A 16111-nucleotide genomic window follows, 5' to 3' on the forward strand; every position below is an offset into this window, starting at 1 on the left:
TAAGCACTCAGTTGATGGAGCTAACCTAGTAACTGACTGGAAAGAGTTTGAGTTTTAAGTAACAGTGAGGGACATGAACGCTATTAACACAGTTGTAATATAATAAAGATGCTTCAGGAAGATGGAACAGCATAACTGAAATGGACTTTACTTGGGAAGAAATACGGATGGCAAACATGAGATCTTCACATACTTAGATGTGAGGTGATGACAGCCTAGACTCGGGTGACAACTGCAGAAACAGAAGATTCAACACTATGTGATCTGCTGATGGACTAAATACAAAAACGAGAGTGAAAAAAGATGAAATAAAAAGGAACAGTACATTCTCCCAGCACAGAATAGGACTAAAATCATACTTGTAAAGGTAAATGGTGATCCTAAAGTCTTAAGTCTAACTGATAAACACTAAAATGCTCAAACACATATTCCTATACTGTTCTGATGTGTTCTGCTTTATTACATCTCCAGCTGACTTAACACGTTTTTGGCTTAATCCATTTGAAATCTCACACATATTTTTTCACTATTTAATAAATGTTGCTCAAATTGACTATTATCACATATAGAAGCTACATGAAAATTATTCTTTTTCTTAAAACGGTTTCCTCAAAACTAAGTTGTCCCAGTACTTACTGAGTACTAGGACTCTACCTTGCTTTCAAAATTATTCCCTCTCCATACTCACCTCTATTAAAGCAACATAAAAATGAAGACAACTACATGACTCTGTGTTTTAGAAAGACACTGATCATGGGTGGTGGTGCATGCTTGAATCCTACCACTGGGAAGGAGGCAGAGTCAGGAAAATTGGTGAATTGCAACTTAGAGACCTATGCTATGCAGTGAGGCCTTGCCTCAAACACGGGGGGGGGAAGGGGGCACAGAAAAACATCTAATTCTGGAAAATTCTGGAGACCTTGTACCACAAACCAGTTAAACAGCTGTATCCTACAGACAGGGAAGAAGAGGGATGAGGAGATGCATATTTCTCGAGAGAGACATAGGAAGCCTAACAAGCAGAAGTTCAAACCATCCAGAGAGAGGTACAGGGGGTGAAATCAACATTGACATCAAGGGTCCTAGCTTAGCACATGATGAAGCTGAGTTTTTAAAAAAAAGGAGAGGAAAAATAGTTTTTTGTGAGAAAAAGACATTGAGTCCTGTCAGGCTACAACCCGCATGAATGACAAAGCCAAAATAAATAAAAATAAATTGTACTAAATGGTCTCTGATTCCTCTAGAGTCTTCCATTCTAAACAGTCAATATTATCCAAGGATTTCATCATATTTTAAAATTAAGTTCTATTACTCATTGGCTTCAGAACTCAAATGAACTGTACCAGAGTGGAAAAGTTAACTAACACTGTCAACTTCTCTATCTAAAACAGATTCTTCTTTTCAGAACTTAAATTGAACATTTACTCTAGATAGCAAGATAGTTTATATTAAAAATAAACATTTAATGCAAAAGTTCACAAAGTGTGCCTCAACTTGTATACAAGTGAGTGTGATACAAGCCTATTTCAACGATCTCAACAGCAAGAAAACTTGAGATTCTCCCCCTTTTCATAAAGATGATACTTAACATGTAAAGCCATTTCTAGTTTATTAAAATTACAGGTTAAAGCCATAAAAATATAGTTGGGCAGCAGTAGTAGCACACGCCTTTAATCCCGGCACTCAGGAAGCAGAGGCAGGCCAGCCTGGTCTACAAAGTCTCAGGACATCAAGGGCTGTTACACAGTGAAATCCTGTCTTGAGGGGAAAAACGACCATAACAGAAACCAGACAACAAAATCACCCACCCCCCCAACATACACACAACCCTTTAAAAGTGCACAAAGACCTAAAAAGCCTTCTCTTGACTTCACTAACCCTATAAACTATCATCACATTTCTCTCCTTGAAAAAGTTATCTATTTTGCACTCACTATTTTCTTCTATTTGTTCTTTAAGCACCTTTAGTCTAGCTTTTGGTCCAGATGCTCTTCCAAAATTGCTCTACAAAGTGGTGATGTAAATTTCACTCTTCCCTGTTCTTGGTCTAGCAGCATCACCTGACATAGATACCTGCTCATCCTCCGCAGACTATGTAGCTCATGTGGTTTGAAGCAAACTCTTTTCTCTTCTTTCCTCCTCTGTCTCATCTGTTGCTTTCTCCTCTTTAATTTGAGGGCCTTGGAAACTAGACCTTGGTTGCTTCCATAATTAGACACACTACTTTTGTGGTCTCTACCTGACAAGAAGTCGAATTGATTTTACTTTCAAAATATATACTACAGGGCTAAAGGGAAAGTGACTCAGCCAGTAAAGTCCCCACTGTGCAAACATTAGCACCTGAATTTAGATTCTCTGCACCGACATATAAGATAGGTTCAGTAGAGGATCTGAGTTTTGGTCCCCAGGACCCATGTAAAATCCTGGCATGGCAGTATACATCTATAATCCCAATGGTGGATCTCTGGGGCTGGCTGCCAGGCAGTGTAGCCAAAACAGCGAGTACCAGGTTCTATAAGACCATGCCTCAAACTTAAAAAGGTGTAGAGTGAAGACACTTAATGTCAATCTGTATCTCCACATTTACACATGTACATTACACACACACACACACACACACACACACACACACACACACACACACACAGATGACTCCCTATACTAATTTCCATCCTGAACAGAGCTGTCAGCAACTACTTTAACACTGTCCAACCAGATCTCTTGTTCTCTATACCTCCCAGCTACAATCTACTTTCAAAACAGCAGTGTCTCAGTGATGATTTGAAGGTGCTGACTCAGGCAGTCACCTGACTGCTTAAGTCTATTTTATTTTATGTGTATGGGTGTTTCCCCGCTCATATGTCTATACACCACAAATGTGTCTGGTGTTCAAGAAGGCCAGAGAGGGTGTCAAGATTCCCTGGAACTGGAGTTACGATTGAACTGCCATAGAGGTACTAGTAATTAAACCAGGGTCCTCTAAGAGAGCACCAGTGGTCATAACCACTGAGCTGTCTCTCCAGTCCCATGCTGAAATCTCAATGACTACTGAAAACCTGTGGTTAGCCAGTCTCCTGAATGGATGCAAAGCCCCTAAGTCTGCTCCTTACTCCTCCTCTTATTTACCTTTGTGACTGCATCTCCCACTAGGCCTTTTCTTTGCTCCCTCTTGCTCCCACTTCCTGCTTTCTTCTCTCCAACCATGCTGGACCCTTTGTTAATCCTTGGACATACGGAGAACTCTGTGGCCTCAGGGACTCTGCATTTGCTCGTCTCTCTCTTCCGACAATCCTCTTTACTCCGTACATATAGGACTGTGTTTGCAAATATCTGTTCAAATTGCAGGGAGGTCTTCTTCGACCACCACTCTTTCACTCCCCATCTCTCTATCCTTTCATGCAAAAAGGCAGGGAAATATGAGCAAAACAAAAGAGAAACAGTAGCCAATCAGAAGTGATCCAGAGCTGACAGATATGGTGGAGGTTAGGAAACATGAACGGAAATTATTATAACTGTATCCCAGATATTCAACAGCTAAATAAAGACATGGAACATACAAAAAGAGACACACACACACATACTCCTAAAAATAAAGGGTTTCAATCAAGTTGTAATTTACTCAGTGTCTGAGGTGAAAAATACATTTAACTAGGAAAACAGATTAGACATTGCAGAATAAAAGACTAGTGAACTTAAAGACACAGAAAGAGTAACTGCCTAAAATAAAACATAAGGAGAAAAAAGAAAAAAAAATCTACTGAGCTGTGGGACAATTTCAAATAGCCTAAAATACACTGGCCTAGACTCTGAAGCAGAGGAGAAAGAGATGGAACAGAAAACCAGTTAAGAAAACAGTGGCTGAAGGATTTCTAAATTTAGTGAAAACATTGTATTTACATGTCTAAGCAACTTGTGAACACTAAGCCAAAGAATCTTAAAGAAAACTGCAATAGCATTATGAAATTATTAAAATCAGTGAAATCTGCCTCCAGTTCAATTCCTTTATACCAGACAAAAAAGAGACTATTTTTAGATATACAAAGACTGAAGGATTTTATCACCTTCACTACAAGCAATACTAAGAAACTCCTTCAGCTGAAGGGGTTAGCAACCCCATAAGAACACCAATACTAACCAACCAGAGCTCCCAGGGACTAAACTACTACCCAAAGAGTACACATGGACAGACCCATGGCTCCAGCTGCATATGTAGCAGAAGATGGCCTTGTTGGGCACCAATGGGAGAAGCACCTTGGTCCTGCCAAGGCTGGACACCCTCCCCGCCCCAGTGTAGGGGAATGTCAGGGCAGGGAGGTAGGAAGGGGAGTGGTTGGGGAGGGGGAACACTCTTATAGAAAAGGAGGATGGGATAGGGGGCTTATGGATGGGAAACTGGGAAAGAGAATAACATTTGAAATGTAAATAAAAAAATATCCAATAAAAACTTGCTTTATAAAAAAAGAAAGAAACTCCTTCAAGCAAAAGGAAAATGACCTTGCATGAAACTATATATCCACACAAAGAAATAAAGGTGAAAATATTTATCTATACAGAAAAATGTAGAAATGCTAACTTCTGATAAATAGGATTTTAAAAAGATTGAAATCTCTGCTAAAGAGGATATACTGCTAAAACAAAAACAATGCTATAGTGTGTTTTATAAAATAGGCTCAAATACAATATGAGAAAACCATTATGGTCAGGCAAGGCAAAACAGAAGTATATTATTTTAACGTTCTTTTACTATGTCAGGGGCGAATATTACTTCAAGATAGACTTGTACATGAATTTCCATAGCAACCTATGTATCATATCCCCAAACTGTAAACAGCCAAATGCCTGAAAGCAACCCACTTAAACTAAGGTTTTACAGCTACAGTGAAGCCTAAGAAGCCACGAGGTTACACACAGATCACCACTGAATCCCCCTAAAACTAAAGCTAAGCCAAAGCAGGACTCAATAGTCAGAATGTAAGAAGTAAAAAGAAATAAAATAAATTCCTCTTGTAAGGTGGCAAGTTTCTCCCTCTCTTTTGCTTTCTAGTTGCTAATCCAAGTGAGAAAATTAAGTACTTTTAATACCACACACACATACGAATAAGTTATATTCCATATTTTAACTTACCTAGTTAGTCTAAAACTTAAAATATTATCAATTCTTAAATAATTAGAAAAATTAATTTGAAGTACACCATTTATGCAGGCCAGTGAGTTTCTTAAGTTCAAAAAAAAATTAAAAAAAATAAAGGAAAAAACTTACCAAAAATTTCTCCGTTTTTGGCATACTCTGTCACAAGGTACAACATACTTTTGGTCTCCATCACCTATTGATAAAAGATCCCACATTAGTCAGGCAGGAAGGACTACTTTACCATACTACAGAGCTGCACAAATTAAAATTATAAGCGAAAGAGTAAGTTGTGAAGAGTTGAGAAGTCAGAACCATTCACAGGCTTCAGTATATACTCAGGCCATGCTTTTTGTAGATATTAGATCCTTGTTCTAAGTGTGAGTCCATGGCCCAGAAGTAGCAGCTGCTAGTCCCTGCTAGAAGTGCAGAGTTCCAGGCCTGACTGAAGTACTGCTGAATTAGAACTGACACTTTAACAAAGTGATTCGTGTGCACACAAGTGTAAGGAGGGATAAGGACTGCAGATGTTCCCCCTGCCTCTTCACTGCAGTCTGCGTGCTGTGCTATCCAGGCTGTAGTCGAGCTGAGCCAGCACAACCTGACATCCATGTTCTTCTCTACTGTTCTCTATCTAAAAGTTACAAGTTACTGTAATCTTGTTTATTTATTTATTTTTTTTCTTTTTTCTTTTTTTCGGAGCTGGGGATCGAACCCAGGGCCTTGCGCTTGCTAGGCAAGCGCTCTACCACTGAGCTAAATCCCCAACCCCTTGTTTATTTTTTAATGATTTATATATTTTTATTTTATGTGGATTGCTGATTGGCTTGCATGTATGTTTGTGTGAGGGGTCCTTTGGAACTGGAGTTGCAGACAGTTGTGAACTGCCAAGTGGCTGCTGGGAATTGAACCTGGGTTCTGTGGAAGGGCAGCCAATGCTCTTAACCACTGAGCCATCTCTCCAGCTCCCTGAAATTATAAAGCTGTTTATTCATAAATCTACTGTTTTCATTTAAATTAGCTTCTCTAGGTTCAAAAAGAAAGTATATCATTGTTAGCAATTTGAATTTTAGAACTATAGGAATAGACACCTAACTTAGATTCAAGATAAGCAATGTTTAGTAACCGTTGTAAGTGGCACAACATACACATTCTTACACACTTTGGAGGTATTCCATAAGTTGATGGTTTCCAAGTTTTTAAGTTGAAATTGTCAAACAATAGCACTGTTTATAATTATATACATGTACATATATGTATAAATATACTAAAAGTATATGTACATGTGTATGTATACATAGAGAAAAAGGGAGAAGAAGAGACAGAGAACAAACTATGTATGTGTGCCCTGTATAAAATGCACTCGAGGACATAATAAACAAAACTAAGTTTTAACCTTTTCTTACAATCCCAATACGTTTGGGTAGCCCACCTGAGTGCAGTGGTGTGACAGCCAAAACTGGCCTTCTGAGCAGGGCTCTGAGCTTTGATGCCATTCCTACGACATTATACACTCGCTGAGACTGCGTTCCTAATGTGATGTCCATCAGCTCACAGAGCTTCTGAAAACAAGACTGAGTACAGCATACATGGCTGCACCTATCACAGGGCGTCAAAGCCACAGGTCGGCTACCAGGACCTTCCAGTTTAAAAAGCCATTTTCGATCGAAATATATGGTACATTAATCAACAGAAACTTAAAAATAGTTTGTTGATTATTAAACATGAAATACTACTTTAAAAATCTGAGAAAACATTCCTTTTAAAACATATAGCTTAAACTCAGACACAGTTTACAAAATTTCTTAATAAAACTGATTTTTTAAAAAAAATTTCTTACTTTTATGACTCATCAAAACAATAGGAAAGAAAAGTTATGACTCTAGGTATTACAAAGTTTGCCTCTATGTAATATACTATTTTAGCCTTTTTATTTCATAAAACATAAACATAATCTTTTCAAATAAACCATGTGTATGACATCCTTATTTATGATGCAACTACCTTTGCAAACCAGGCAAGTTTAGGCATAACTGCCAATTTTTAAAATAGCTAGCTCATAGTCTAAAAGACAACTTTTATATTATCAAGTTATATTACCAAGTAGTGTCCTAGTTCCATTTTTACAAATTTAAATATGTAGAAAGGGATAGACTTAGCATCAGAAACCTTTTTAAAGTACACTAGGAAACCTAGCACACAAGTAAAATCACAAGACCAGGCATTTGGATGTGGAAAGCATAAGGAGAGACAGGGGTAAGCCGTACCTGATACAGTTTAATTATGTGAGGATGGTCGAGCATTTTCATTATTTGTACTTCTCGGTAGATTTTCTCAAGGTTTACTGCATCCAGCTGAGACTTGTCTATTATTTTTATAGCCACCTGCAGCCCAGAAGACACATAAATACAATTAATATATAACACTCAGTAGTCTCCAGGTAAGATCATCAAGGAATCTCTGCCGAGCCTGATGGACTATCTGCCAAGAACGTCTCAGAAGTGCAGTAATAAGGACGGTAACTTTGCCAACTGCATAACACTTCCTAACTTTACAAGATACTTAAATGCATTTTATCTCATGTATCATTCAATTTTGTCAAATAACTGGAAGAAGCAGTTCTAGGAGCTGATAAAACAGAGATTGAAAAGGTATTACATATTAGCGCATATTAGCCTGCATGAGGCCCTCTGTCCAAATCACCAAGCCCTTCTTAGCTCCAGCCCCCAAAAGAAAGACTAATCAGCAGGCTCTAAAGCTCCAGCAAATTAAGGTGGCTGAGCGGACAGATGGACAAATACGACCTCAATTCTTCCGTTCTAAAATCAACTTCCTTTAAATGTTTAAAGTTCACTCACCATACATGTACTGTATGCCAAATACTATAACTAGGATCAAAAACAAATCAAATGGGATTCCTCTTTTTAGAGAACTTACCATGTTTGTAAGGGTGAGATGATTAAAACTGGTTTTAAGAAAGTGTTGGAATTTCTCAAAAGCATACTGAAAGTCCCCAAATTACAAAATGCTGTTTGAGTTAAAGGTAGGTATAAACTTAGTTTTTCTGCATAACTTTTACTTGTTAATAGTTCTAAACCTAGAACAAAAATCTGCATGATCAAGAGGCCAAGAAGGCCAAAACTGATTCTGTTAATCGAAGGACCTCTTTTATGTTAACTGAATCATTCAACTGTCTAACTCTTGATTATACACATGCTCTCTTAAAAATAATACTCCTTCCACTAAGAAGGAAAAGCAAAACTTCCTCTCTAATGTAGGAGAGGAACATACCAGATAAATCAGAAAGACTGCTATCACTCAAAACCCTATATAAAGGAGCTAACCCCTCAACCACACATTCAAACAATGTGAATTTAAAACAAAGAAAAACATGTCATTTTCACTTTTATATTAGCAAAGATTGAAAAGTAGATACCCACATGAACCTTCTTGGCCTCTTGATCATGCAGACAATATTTCGTAGAAATTCTATATGAATATAAATAAGGCATAATTTTTCTAGAAAGCAATTTAACAGCTTTTATAAAGGACCTTAAAAAAAAAATCACATATTCCATTAAATTTGAAGACTCTGATGCTGAAAAAGAACCTGACAGGAACAGTCTGAATTAATGACAAGGATTTCTATATAAATAAATTAAATGTATCACTTAAAAATGAAAATATAAACAGTTGAGAATAATTTCATGACCATTAGAGAAGTAGTGCAAAGTAACTCCTCACTTTAAAACATTTGAACAGCAAAAAACAAGGCAATTAAAAGAGAAGCAAAGTCACAAAAAGCAATTTACAAGAAAAATGCAAGTAGCTATCATATAATACTATGTCACGAAGACATACAAATGAAGAAATGTTGTCCATTGAGGAGGGAGAACCCTATAGAGTAGTACTCCTCAAAGTGTTTCTCCTAACAGGAGTTATGGATATTGTTTTTGCAGAGGAGACTGTGTCCTTGAGAGAGGTAATGGATGGACTCTTCACCTAAGAATTCCACTGCATTGAAACTGCTCTGAGGAAACAATCGGGTATGCAAATGTACGCAAAAGAATATCCTCTGGAACGCTCAGCGTACTGCAAGAGAGAAAGCTGAACTTTACGCTTAGTAAAGCAAATGAGTTAAATACAATGTGGTAGTGACATGCAAGATGTCTCTGAATGATGTTCTCAACCTGTGGGTTGTGACCTCTTGGAGACTGAATGATCCTTTCTCAGGGTCACCTATCAGATGCCCTGCATATCACATTTACATTACAATGCAATATAGCAAAATTACAATTGTGAAGTAGAAACAAAAACAATTTTATGTTGGGGGTATCCACTGTATTAAAAGACTGCAGCATTATGAAAGTTGAAAACCACTGCCTTACACACAGTGCGCTCGCGCTCTCTCACGCACTCTCTCTCTCTCTCTGCATTTGTTTCAAGTTTTGCTTTATACTGAATAAAGCTGCTATATACAAATGACACATTCCATTTATGGACATACGCATTAATTTCTTTAGGGTAAATGCAGAGGATAAAGGCTGACTCTTGTTGTATGTCATACGATTTAAAGCTTAAAAAAAAAATCTCCCAAACTATTTCCAAAAGTTTCCCTTATTTTCTATTTGTTAGCAATTGCTGAAAAAGTGTTTTGTTTTCCTACACCTCATCAATCTTGGTTTTGACCATCTTTATCATTACAGTGGATGTTTTTAGACAGTGTTTTTGTTTAAGACTTGGAACTGTTTGTTACTAACAAGTGAAATACAAGAACATAGGTTATATGTACAGTGATATCAATTTTATTTCAAACATACCAAATACAAGTGAATTAGGAGGCTCTGCACCACCATCCCCTAAGTTTTGAGAGTAGAGGTATGAATGCCTGGTTTCTTCTCCAAGCTTTTTCCCAGTGGCTATAATGAGTAGGCCTAAGTCCTGTAACTGGGTGAAACTGGATATTCTGAAATTTCAAGAACTGAAAACATAAAAGGATTGTCACCAATTTAATTTACCTAAGAGGCATCTCTTAATCTGTCTAAAGAACTTTATACATTTTTGAACAAACAGTTTTCAATGAAATGCCCCTTTGCCTTCCAATATTTTAACTATCATAACTGATATAATAACTGAATATTTTATGTGAATATTTAAGAAACATACAGAAATCATTTACTTAAAAAATATAGATGTAGGAAGACAGGTAAAGGTCTATTAAAAAGGAAAGGGAGCTATCATAAGAAATTCTATAATCCATTTGATGCAAGGAAGTGAAACTTTAATCATCAGTGGACTAAAAATCAAATGTCATCATGTGAATCCAAGGAGGTCAGGTTCATGATTTCCAAATAAATGTTTTCATAATTGCCTGGTGCCAAGATAGAATTCCTTAGAGGACTTAAAATCAGAACACATTAAACTCTGTTAAAGGTAAAAATTTCTACAGAATAGAGAAATTTACACAACTCTAGGCCAGCTTAGTGGGTAAAAGCACTTGCTGTATAGGCTTGATGACCTGCATTCAAGTTCCAGGATCCATATAAAGGCAGAAGGAGAGAACTAAATCTACAAAATTGTGCACATGACCCCCACCCCCGCCTCTCTCTCCCTCTCTCTCTCTCTCTCTCTCTCTCACACACACACACACACACACACACTCTAAATTGAAGATTTATACAACTCTTACTGTGAATATTTGTTTTCTTTCCCCTGATAAAAGATGTAATTTTAATAATAGCAAAACAATTCCAATTATTACTTGCCTAAAGACCAAGAAACTAGAGAACAGTCTAATAAAGCACATACACAGTATGGCAAATCAAAGTCCTGTTTTAACACACAGAGAAAGATCACATCCAAGCCTATTTAGAAATGCAGTGGTTAAGATATTTGGTGACAGGTCCTTCTACTGCACATAGTGAGCTACATCTTAAAACCTGGAGTGTTCCTGCAGCACAAGACTAATACCAACGCTACTGAACAGAGCTACAGAATGTTAAAGAAAAATATAAACCAACTGTATTTAAAATACCTCTTGATGAAACACTGCGCTGATGGTTTAACATGTCCTTCTTTTTGTCTCTACTCTTACTATAAAAACATAATTTTGAACTTTGTTTTTGGAAAGTGTTAAGAAATTCTACACTTTAAGGTGGTAGTCTGAGAATCATGCCTGAACATCCAACTCCCAGAATACACACAGAAAACTTTTTGGTGCACAAAGGCAGTTTTCAGATGGCCTTTGACAGTCATTCTGTGTCCAGGTTCTCTCAGGGGTAAGTAAGTAGCCTAATTTCTACAGGCCTTTTTAATAAGGTAACTTTTAGAAACTTCTCCCAAGTTTCTGTACATTTTTCTTCATATGACTATTAGGGGTAAGCAACACAGGTATGGAATTGAGGAAAAGTCAGTTATCTGTATAGGGAGGGATCTGAAAACAATGAAGGCTATCTTTGGGTACTGGCAGTGTAAGTAGTTATTTTCATTTATGCATATTTTAAAATTTTTCAATAGTAAACATGACAGATTAATAAAAAACTCTTGAATGTAAAAGTTATACCTTCTCACTTAGAAATCCCTCTAATAATTACCAGCAATTTCTTCTCCCAAAATCATTTAAAATGCAGGCACAGACTTACATAAACAATTGTGTTCCCTGTCAATTGTTGAAACTGGAAATGATATAATAGTCAGTAAGAGAATCATAAGTAAAATGGGTTATCTACACGGTTGAACACTTAACTACTAAAAGACTGTAAAACAGTTATATATGGCAAACAAAATGTGAAATGTGTGAACATACACATTCTATGTGTTGTTACCTCTAAAACACAAATGCGTTGAGAATACTAAGTGGCAGTGTGACATGCTAAGAACGATGTACTCCCACAGTGGAAGAACTCTATGCTTGTGTGCTGTCTTCTTTAGTCCTTACATTTGCTACACTGAACATTCTTTAACAGGAAACAGAGCACTTAGAAGCAAAAAGTAATTTTCCTAGAATTTTACTTAGACAAAAACCAAAAAGCAAACAACCCACTCCTGAACTGACTACATAGTTAACTAGAGGGGAAAGCTGCTTCCTAATATAGTATTAATAAAACACTACTCAAGGGCATTCACAGAACAGAAAACCAGCAACCACTACTGCCCAAAATAGTTTAATAGCTTAAATGGTGTTATTCTTTTCCCATTGTGCTAACTTTACAAAATTAGCTTCTGTAATTCATAAGCCAGCTTACAGAGATTTTTATGAAGTATATTAGGAAACTGGATTCTACCACCCCCTTCCCTTCCCTTTTGTGTGCAAAATTTACACAGAGATCTAGAACATGAATACTGCTTCAGATGACGTAAGTACATTTCTTAGTGTTAAGACATTTGATAGATTAAGCCAAAATTAATGTCTCTTTTGTATACTAATTTTTTTCCTAAAAGGGAAACAGACTTCTCCAAAGAGCTACAAAAATATAACTTATTTTTTACAAGTGATACAGAACAGAAGATAAAGAGCCATTAAAAATAAACGTATTCATCACATAGATGTTTAAACTAAGTCCTAAGATTTGTCTCAGGGACTGTCAAGATAGCCAGAGAGTAATGACACTTGCTGCTGACCCTGATGACTTGAGTTTGATCCCCAGCACCCACACAGTCGAAGAAGAGAAACAGCTCCTGCAAGTTGTCCTTCTACCAACACACACACATGTATACACACAAATATATACAATAAAAATGATTCTATTTTTAAAAACTGCCCCAGGATCAAACTTGAAGGAAAAAGAGATCTCCAAGTTCTAAAACACATAAGCCTACAATGTTAAAATACAGTACACAAAGGAACTTCCACAGCACTAAATATAATGGTATTTTGCTAATAGTTTTCTTTATACTATTATTAACTGTTATCACCGTAATTATTGTAGTATGTTAAGTAATGAGAATCTAAAATAATGTAAAAGAGTTGAATATTTCACTATTTTATTTACAGTTTGCATGGTGGTTCCATTTACCAAAGATACAAATACTCAGTAAATAAAAAGCAGTTGTCTCTAAAGAAAAAAAAAAAACTTACTGAAACATATTATTAGAAACTGAGTCAGTGCTTTTACTAAGCAAGTCTTCATGTAACTGTCTTATAAAACTTCAGAAAACCATTTTGCAAACTAAAACACCTACAAAGACTTTTAAGTATAGTAACTACTAGACCATTTCCCCTTTCTATGTCTTAGTATCAACAATCACAAAATTACCACAAAATGCTCAGCCTTACTCATTGTAAAAAACAGAAAAGCACAAGGGAGGAGGAACCTATAGAATAAGCATATAGCTTTTAACATAAAATAATTTTATACACACAGACTACACACACACCCTTTAGCAAGAGGGTTCATGCAAGAGCTTTCATGATCTGACAGGTGTCTTCAATCACGAATGTTACTGATCTGACAGGCATAGGCAGTGTTGCTCCACAGTGCCCCCTAGCCGGCTTCCTAAAAAAAATATCAGTTTGAAAGGGACACCTTCAGAGTTGTCACCCTCCAGAAAAAGTGTAAATTGCCGTCAGCTCCACCCAAGCAGCTCTCAGATCTCAGATACAACTTTAAACTCTGACAATAGCTGACTACTAAAGATTGCTAATGAGAAAAAAATTGTATGAACGGATTTGGTCTCCAACAATGTAACCAAAAAGTTCAGACTCTCTCTGTAATGTGCTATTTTTGGCAGTCATTGAAAAGTCATAAATACACCCATTTAAGATACTTCCTTTTAATTTAACATCGGAGTAAAGGTATGACATTTGGCCATAGCTCTTTACAAAACTGAAACAACTTTATTCATTAAAAAAAAATGCTGGGATCAGATTAAGCTATGCAAAATTTTGGTAATGTCAATATGCTTATCATTACAGGCAATCTAGATTCGTAACACTGGTAAAATCGTAAAAGGAAAAATTTTGACCTTGGTACTGATGCCCTAAAGAAGAAAGATTTAGGTGGTGTGTCGGGGATTTGTGAGGCTAAACAAAAATGAAGACGTGTTAGACATACCCTCCTTCTTTATGGAAATGGACATGAAGCAAAACTTTTAAGTACAACTGCTAAGAGAACAGTAAAGCTTTTAAATGCCCTTCACCTTACGTAAGTCATGGGAGGGGGGGGCGGGGGGGGTTCTACATTCAAAGGTTAGAACGTTCTTAAGAACGTATTAGGTAAAAAAAAACCCGAAAAGGATGAAAACGGAGGAGAGAAACTGGACACCGGTGAAACTCCAGTAGAATCAGAAGGCAGAATATAGTACGTCAAAACCACTATGTTGTAGTCTAAGAAATGGTAGTGTTGCGATCGTTTTTTCCAAGGTATTTAATTTGCACGTCTTAAAATAGAGACCCCGAGGAGAGCAGCTTGAGGCAATGGAAGGAAGAGGGTGGGCTAGGTAAGAACAGAGACTTGGGGAGAAAATATGTGCGGTGCCTTAGAATGTACCACGGAGGGGGGATGCTGGAGAGTCAATGTCAGGAAGCCAGTTGAGGGCTGAGTAGAGTCCATCTGATGTGGCTTAAGGAATGTGTGCTCCGAGCCAGCATGCACACCTGGTAAAGGGACAACCCCAGAGAACGGTGCAGGGCTGAGATGACCATTTTTAACAGCTCTATTGTCTGGTGTATTTGCTATAGCCACTGCAAGTGCTCAAGCCAGTCAAGGCACCGAATCAGAGACTCTGCGGGCCCAAAGCAGAGAAGATGGACAGCGGTCCGTCCGCACCGGTCCGGTCCGCGGCACCCCCTTCTCGCCGGACAGAGAAGGACACTAGGTCCGGGCCGCGCTCCGCGTCCGGCGAGCCCGGGAGCTGCTGGTCCCCTTCTCCGGCCGGCGACATTGGTCCCCGTGCGGCCCCGGAGCACCGAGACTTCCCCTCCCACCCCACCCCCAGCCGAAAGCCGGGAAGACGCGGAACTTGTGCTCGGGAGCCGAGGCCACAGACCAGGTTCCCGGGTGGGAGACTCGGGACGGAAGCCTGTGTGGCTTCCCGGGGACACCCTACACACACTCGACCTGCACCCCGCGGTCCCCGCAGTGCCAGGCCCGCCGTTCCCCACCCGGGGCGCAACCACGCCACGCTCCCGCTGAACCCCGGGGCCGCACCTCCGTCTTGGTGATCCGGTGCCGCCCCAGCTTCACCACGGCGAAGTTGCCCTTGCCCAGCGTGCCCTCGATGTCGTAGAACCCCACCCGGACCGGCCCGCGCTGCAAGTGCCTCGGGCCATCCGCCATGACCATGCTTGGCCCCCGCTGCAGAACACGACGACGGGAGCGTGAACGAAGGGGCCGGCACGAAGCGGCGCGGAGCGGGCAGGAGGGCGTCGGGCGGCGCGCCTGGGCTCTGGGCGACGGCCGCGGCTCTCGCCCGGGCGCTGCTTCCCTCCCGCCCCACAGGGCCCAGCCAGGCGCGCGCCGGCGCTGACGTGCGCCGACGTCAGGGGGCCGGGGCAGGGGGCGGGGGCGGGCCTCCACCGGTCACCATGGCTACCGCAGCACCGCCGACGTCGGGGGCGGGAGGGAGGGAGGGGCGGCGCGCGGGTCCGGCAGGCACGAGGCTTCCGGCCGCTGCAAGGCCTGACAGGGCTGAGGAGGGCGTCGCGGCCGGGGGCGGGGTCGCCGTCTGTCCGCTCCGCCCTGCTCCTCTTGCCTTCCAGCAGAAGCGCAAGAGCGAGCCCTGGTGGGCCGCGCCGAGGATGCACTGGGAGCGTCTCTATAGGGTCACCCGGCGTTCTCCGCCCGGGCAGCCCTTCCCGCCAAAACCTCTCCCTCAGCGGACTGCAGCGCTAAATTTGGAGCCCGAAGAGCACCGTGGCTGAGCAACGCATTGCTCACAGCCTCTTTTCTTTGTGTTCTTTTTAGCTCCCTTCTCGGTACTATATACGTCTTTCCACTTTTTGACATCTCTGTGGATTTCTATTCACAGCAGTCAGTCACTTGC

At 39.7% G+C, this 16111-nt stretch overlaps 1 protein-coding gene across 4 annotated transcripts in view; it reads right to left on the reverse strand.

Moving 5' to 3' along the window:
* Sik2 (salt inducible kinase 2) overlaps window positions 1-15613 on the reverse strand; it is a 96786-nt gene extending 81173 nt beyond the window's left edge. For 2 of the 4 annotated variants that reach the window (XM_032909652.1, XM_032909654.1), the window contains exons 1-3: window positions 15277-15610; window positions 7396-7512; window positions 5261-5324 (exon numbers count right to left, since the gene is read on the reverse strand). In XM_032909652.1, coding sequence (XP_032765543.1) covers window positions 5261-5324; window positions 7396-7512; window positions 15277-15411 — 316 coding nt within the window. In that variant the 5' untranslated portion in view covers window positions 15412-15610. Of the gene's footprint in view, window positions 1-5260; window positions 5325-7395; window positions 7513-9948; window positions 10701-15276 lie in introns of those variants that run through there. The other 2 variants (XM_032909656.1, XM_032909655.1) reach the window with 2 other exon arrangements.
* Window positions 15614-16111: the final 498 nt, after the last annotated feature.

The sequence above is a fragment of the Rattus rattus genome, chromosome 8, assembly GCF_011064425.1.
Source record: "Rattus rattus isolate New Zealand chromosome 8, Rrattus_CSIRO_v1, whole genome shotgun sequence".
Lineage (NCBI taxonomy): Eukaryota > Metazoa > Chordata > Mammalia > Rodentia > Muridae > Rattus > Rattus rattus.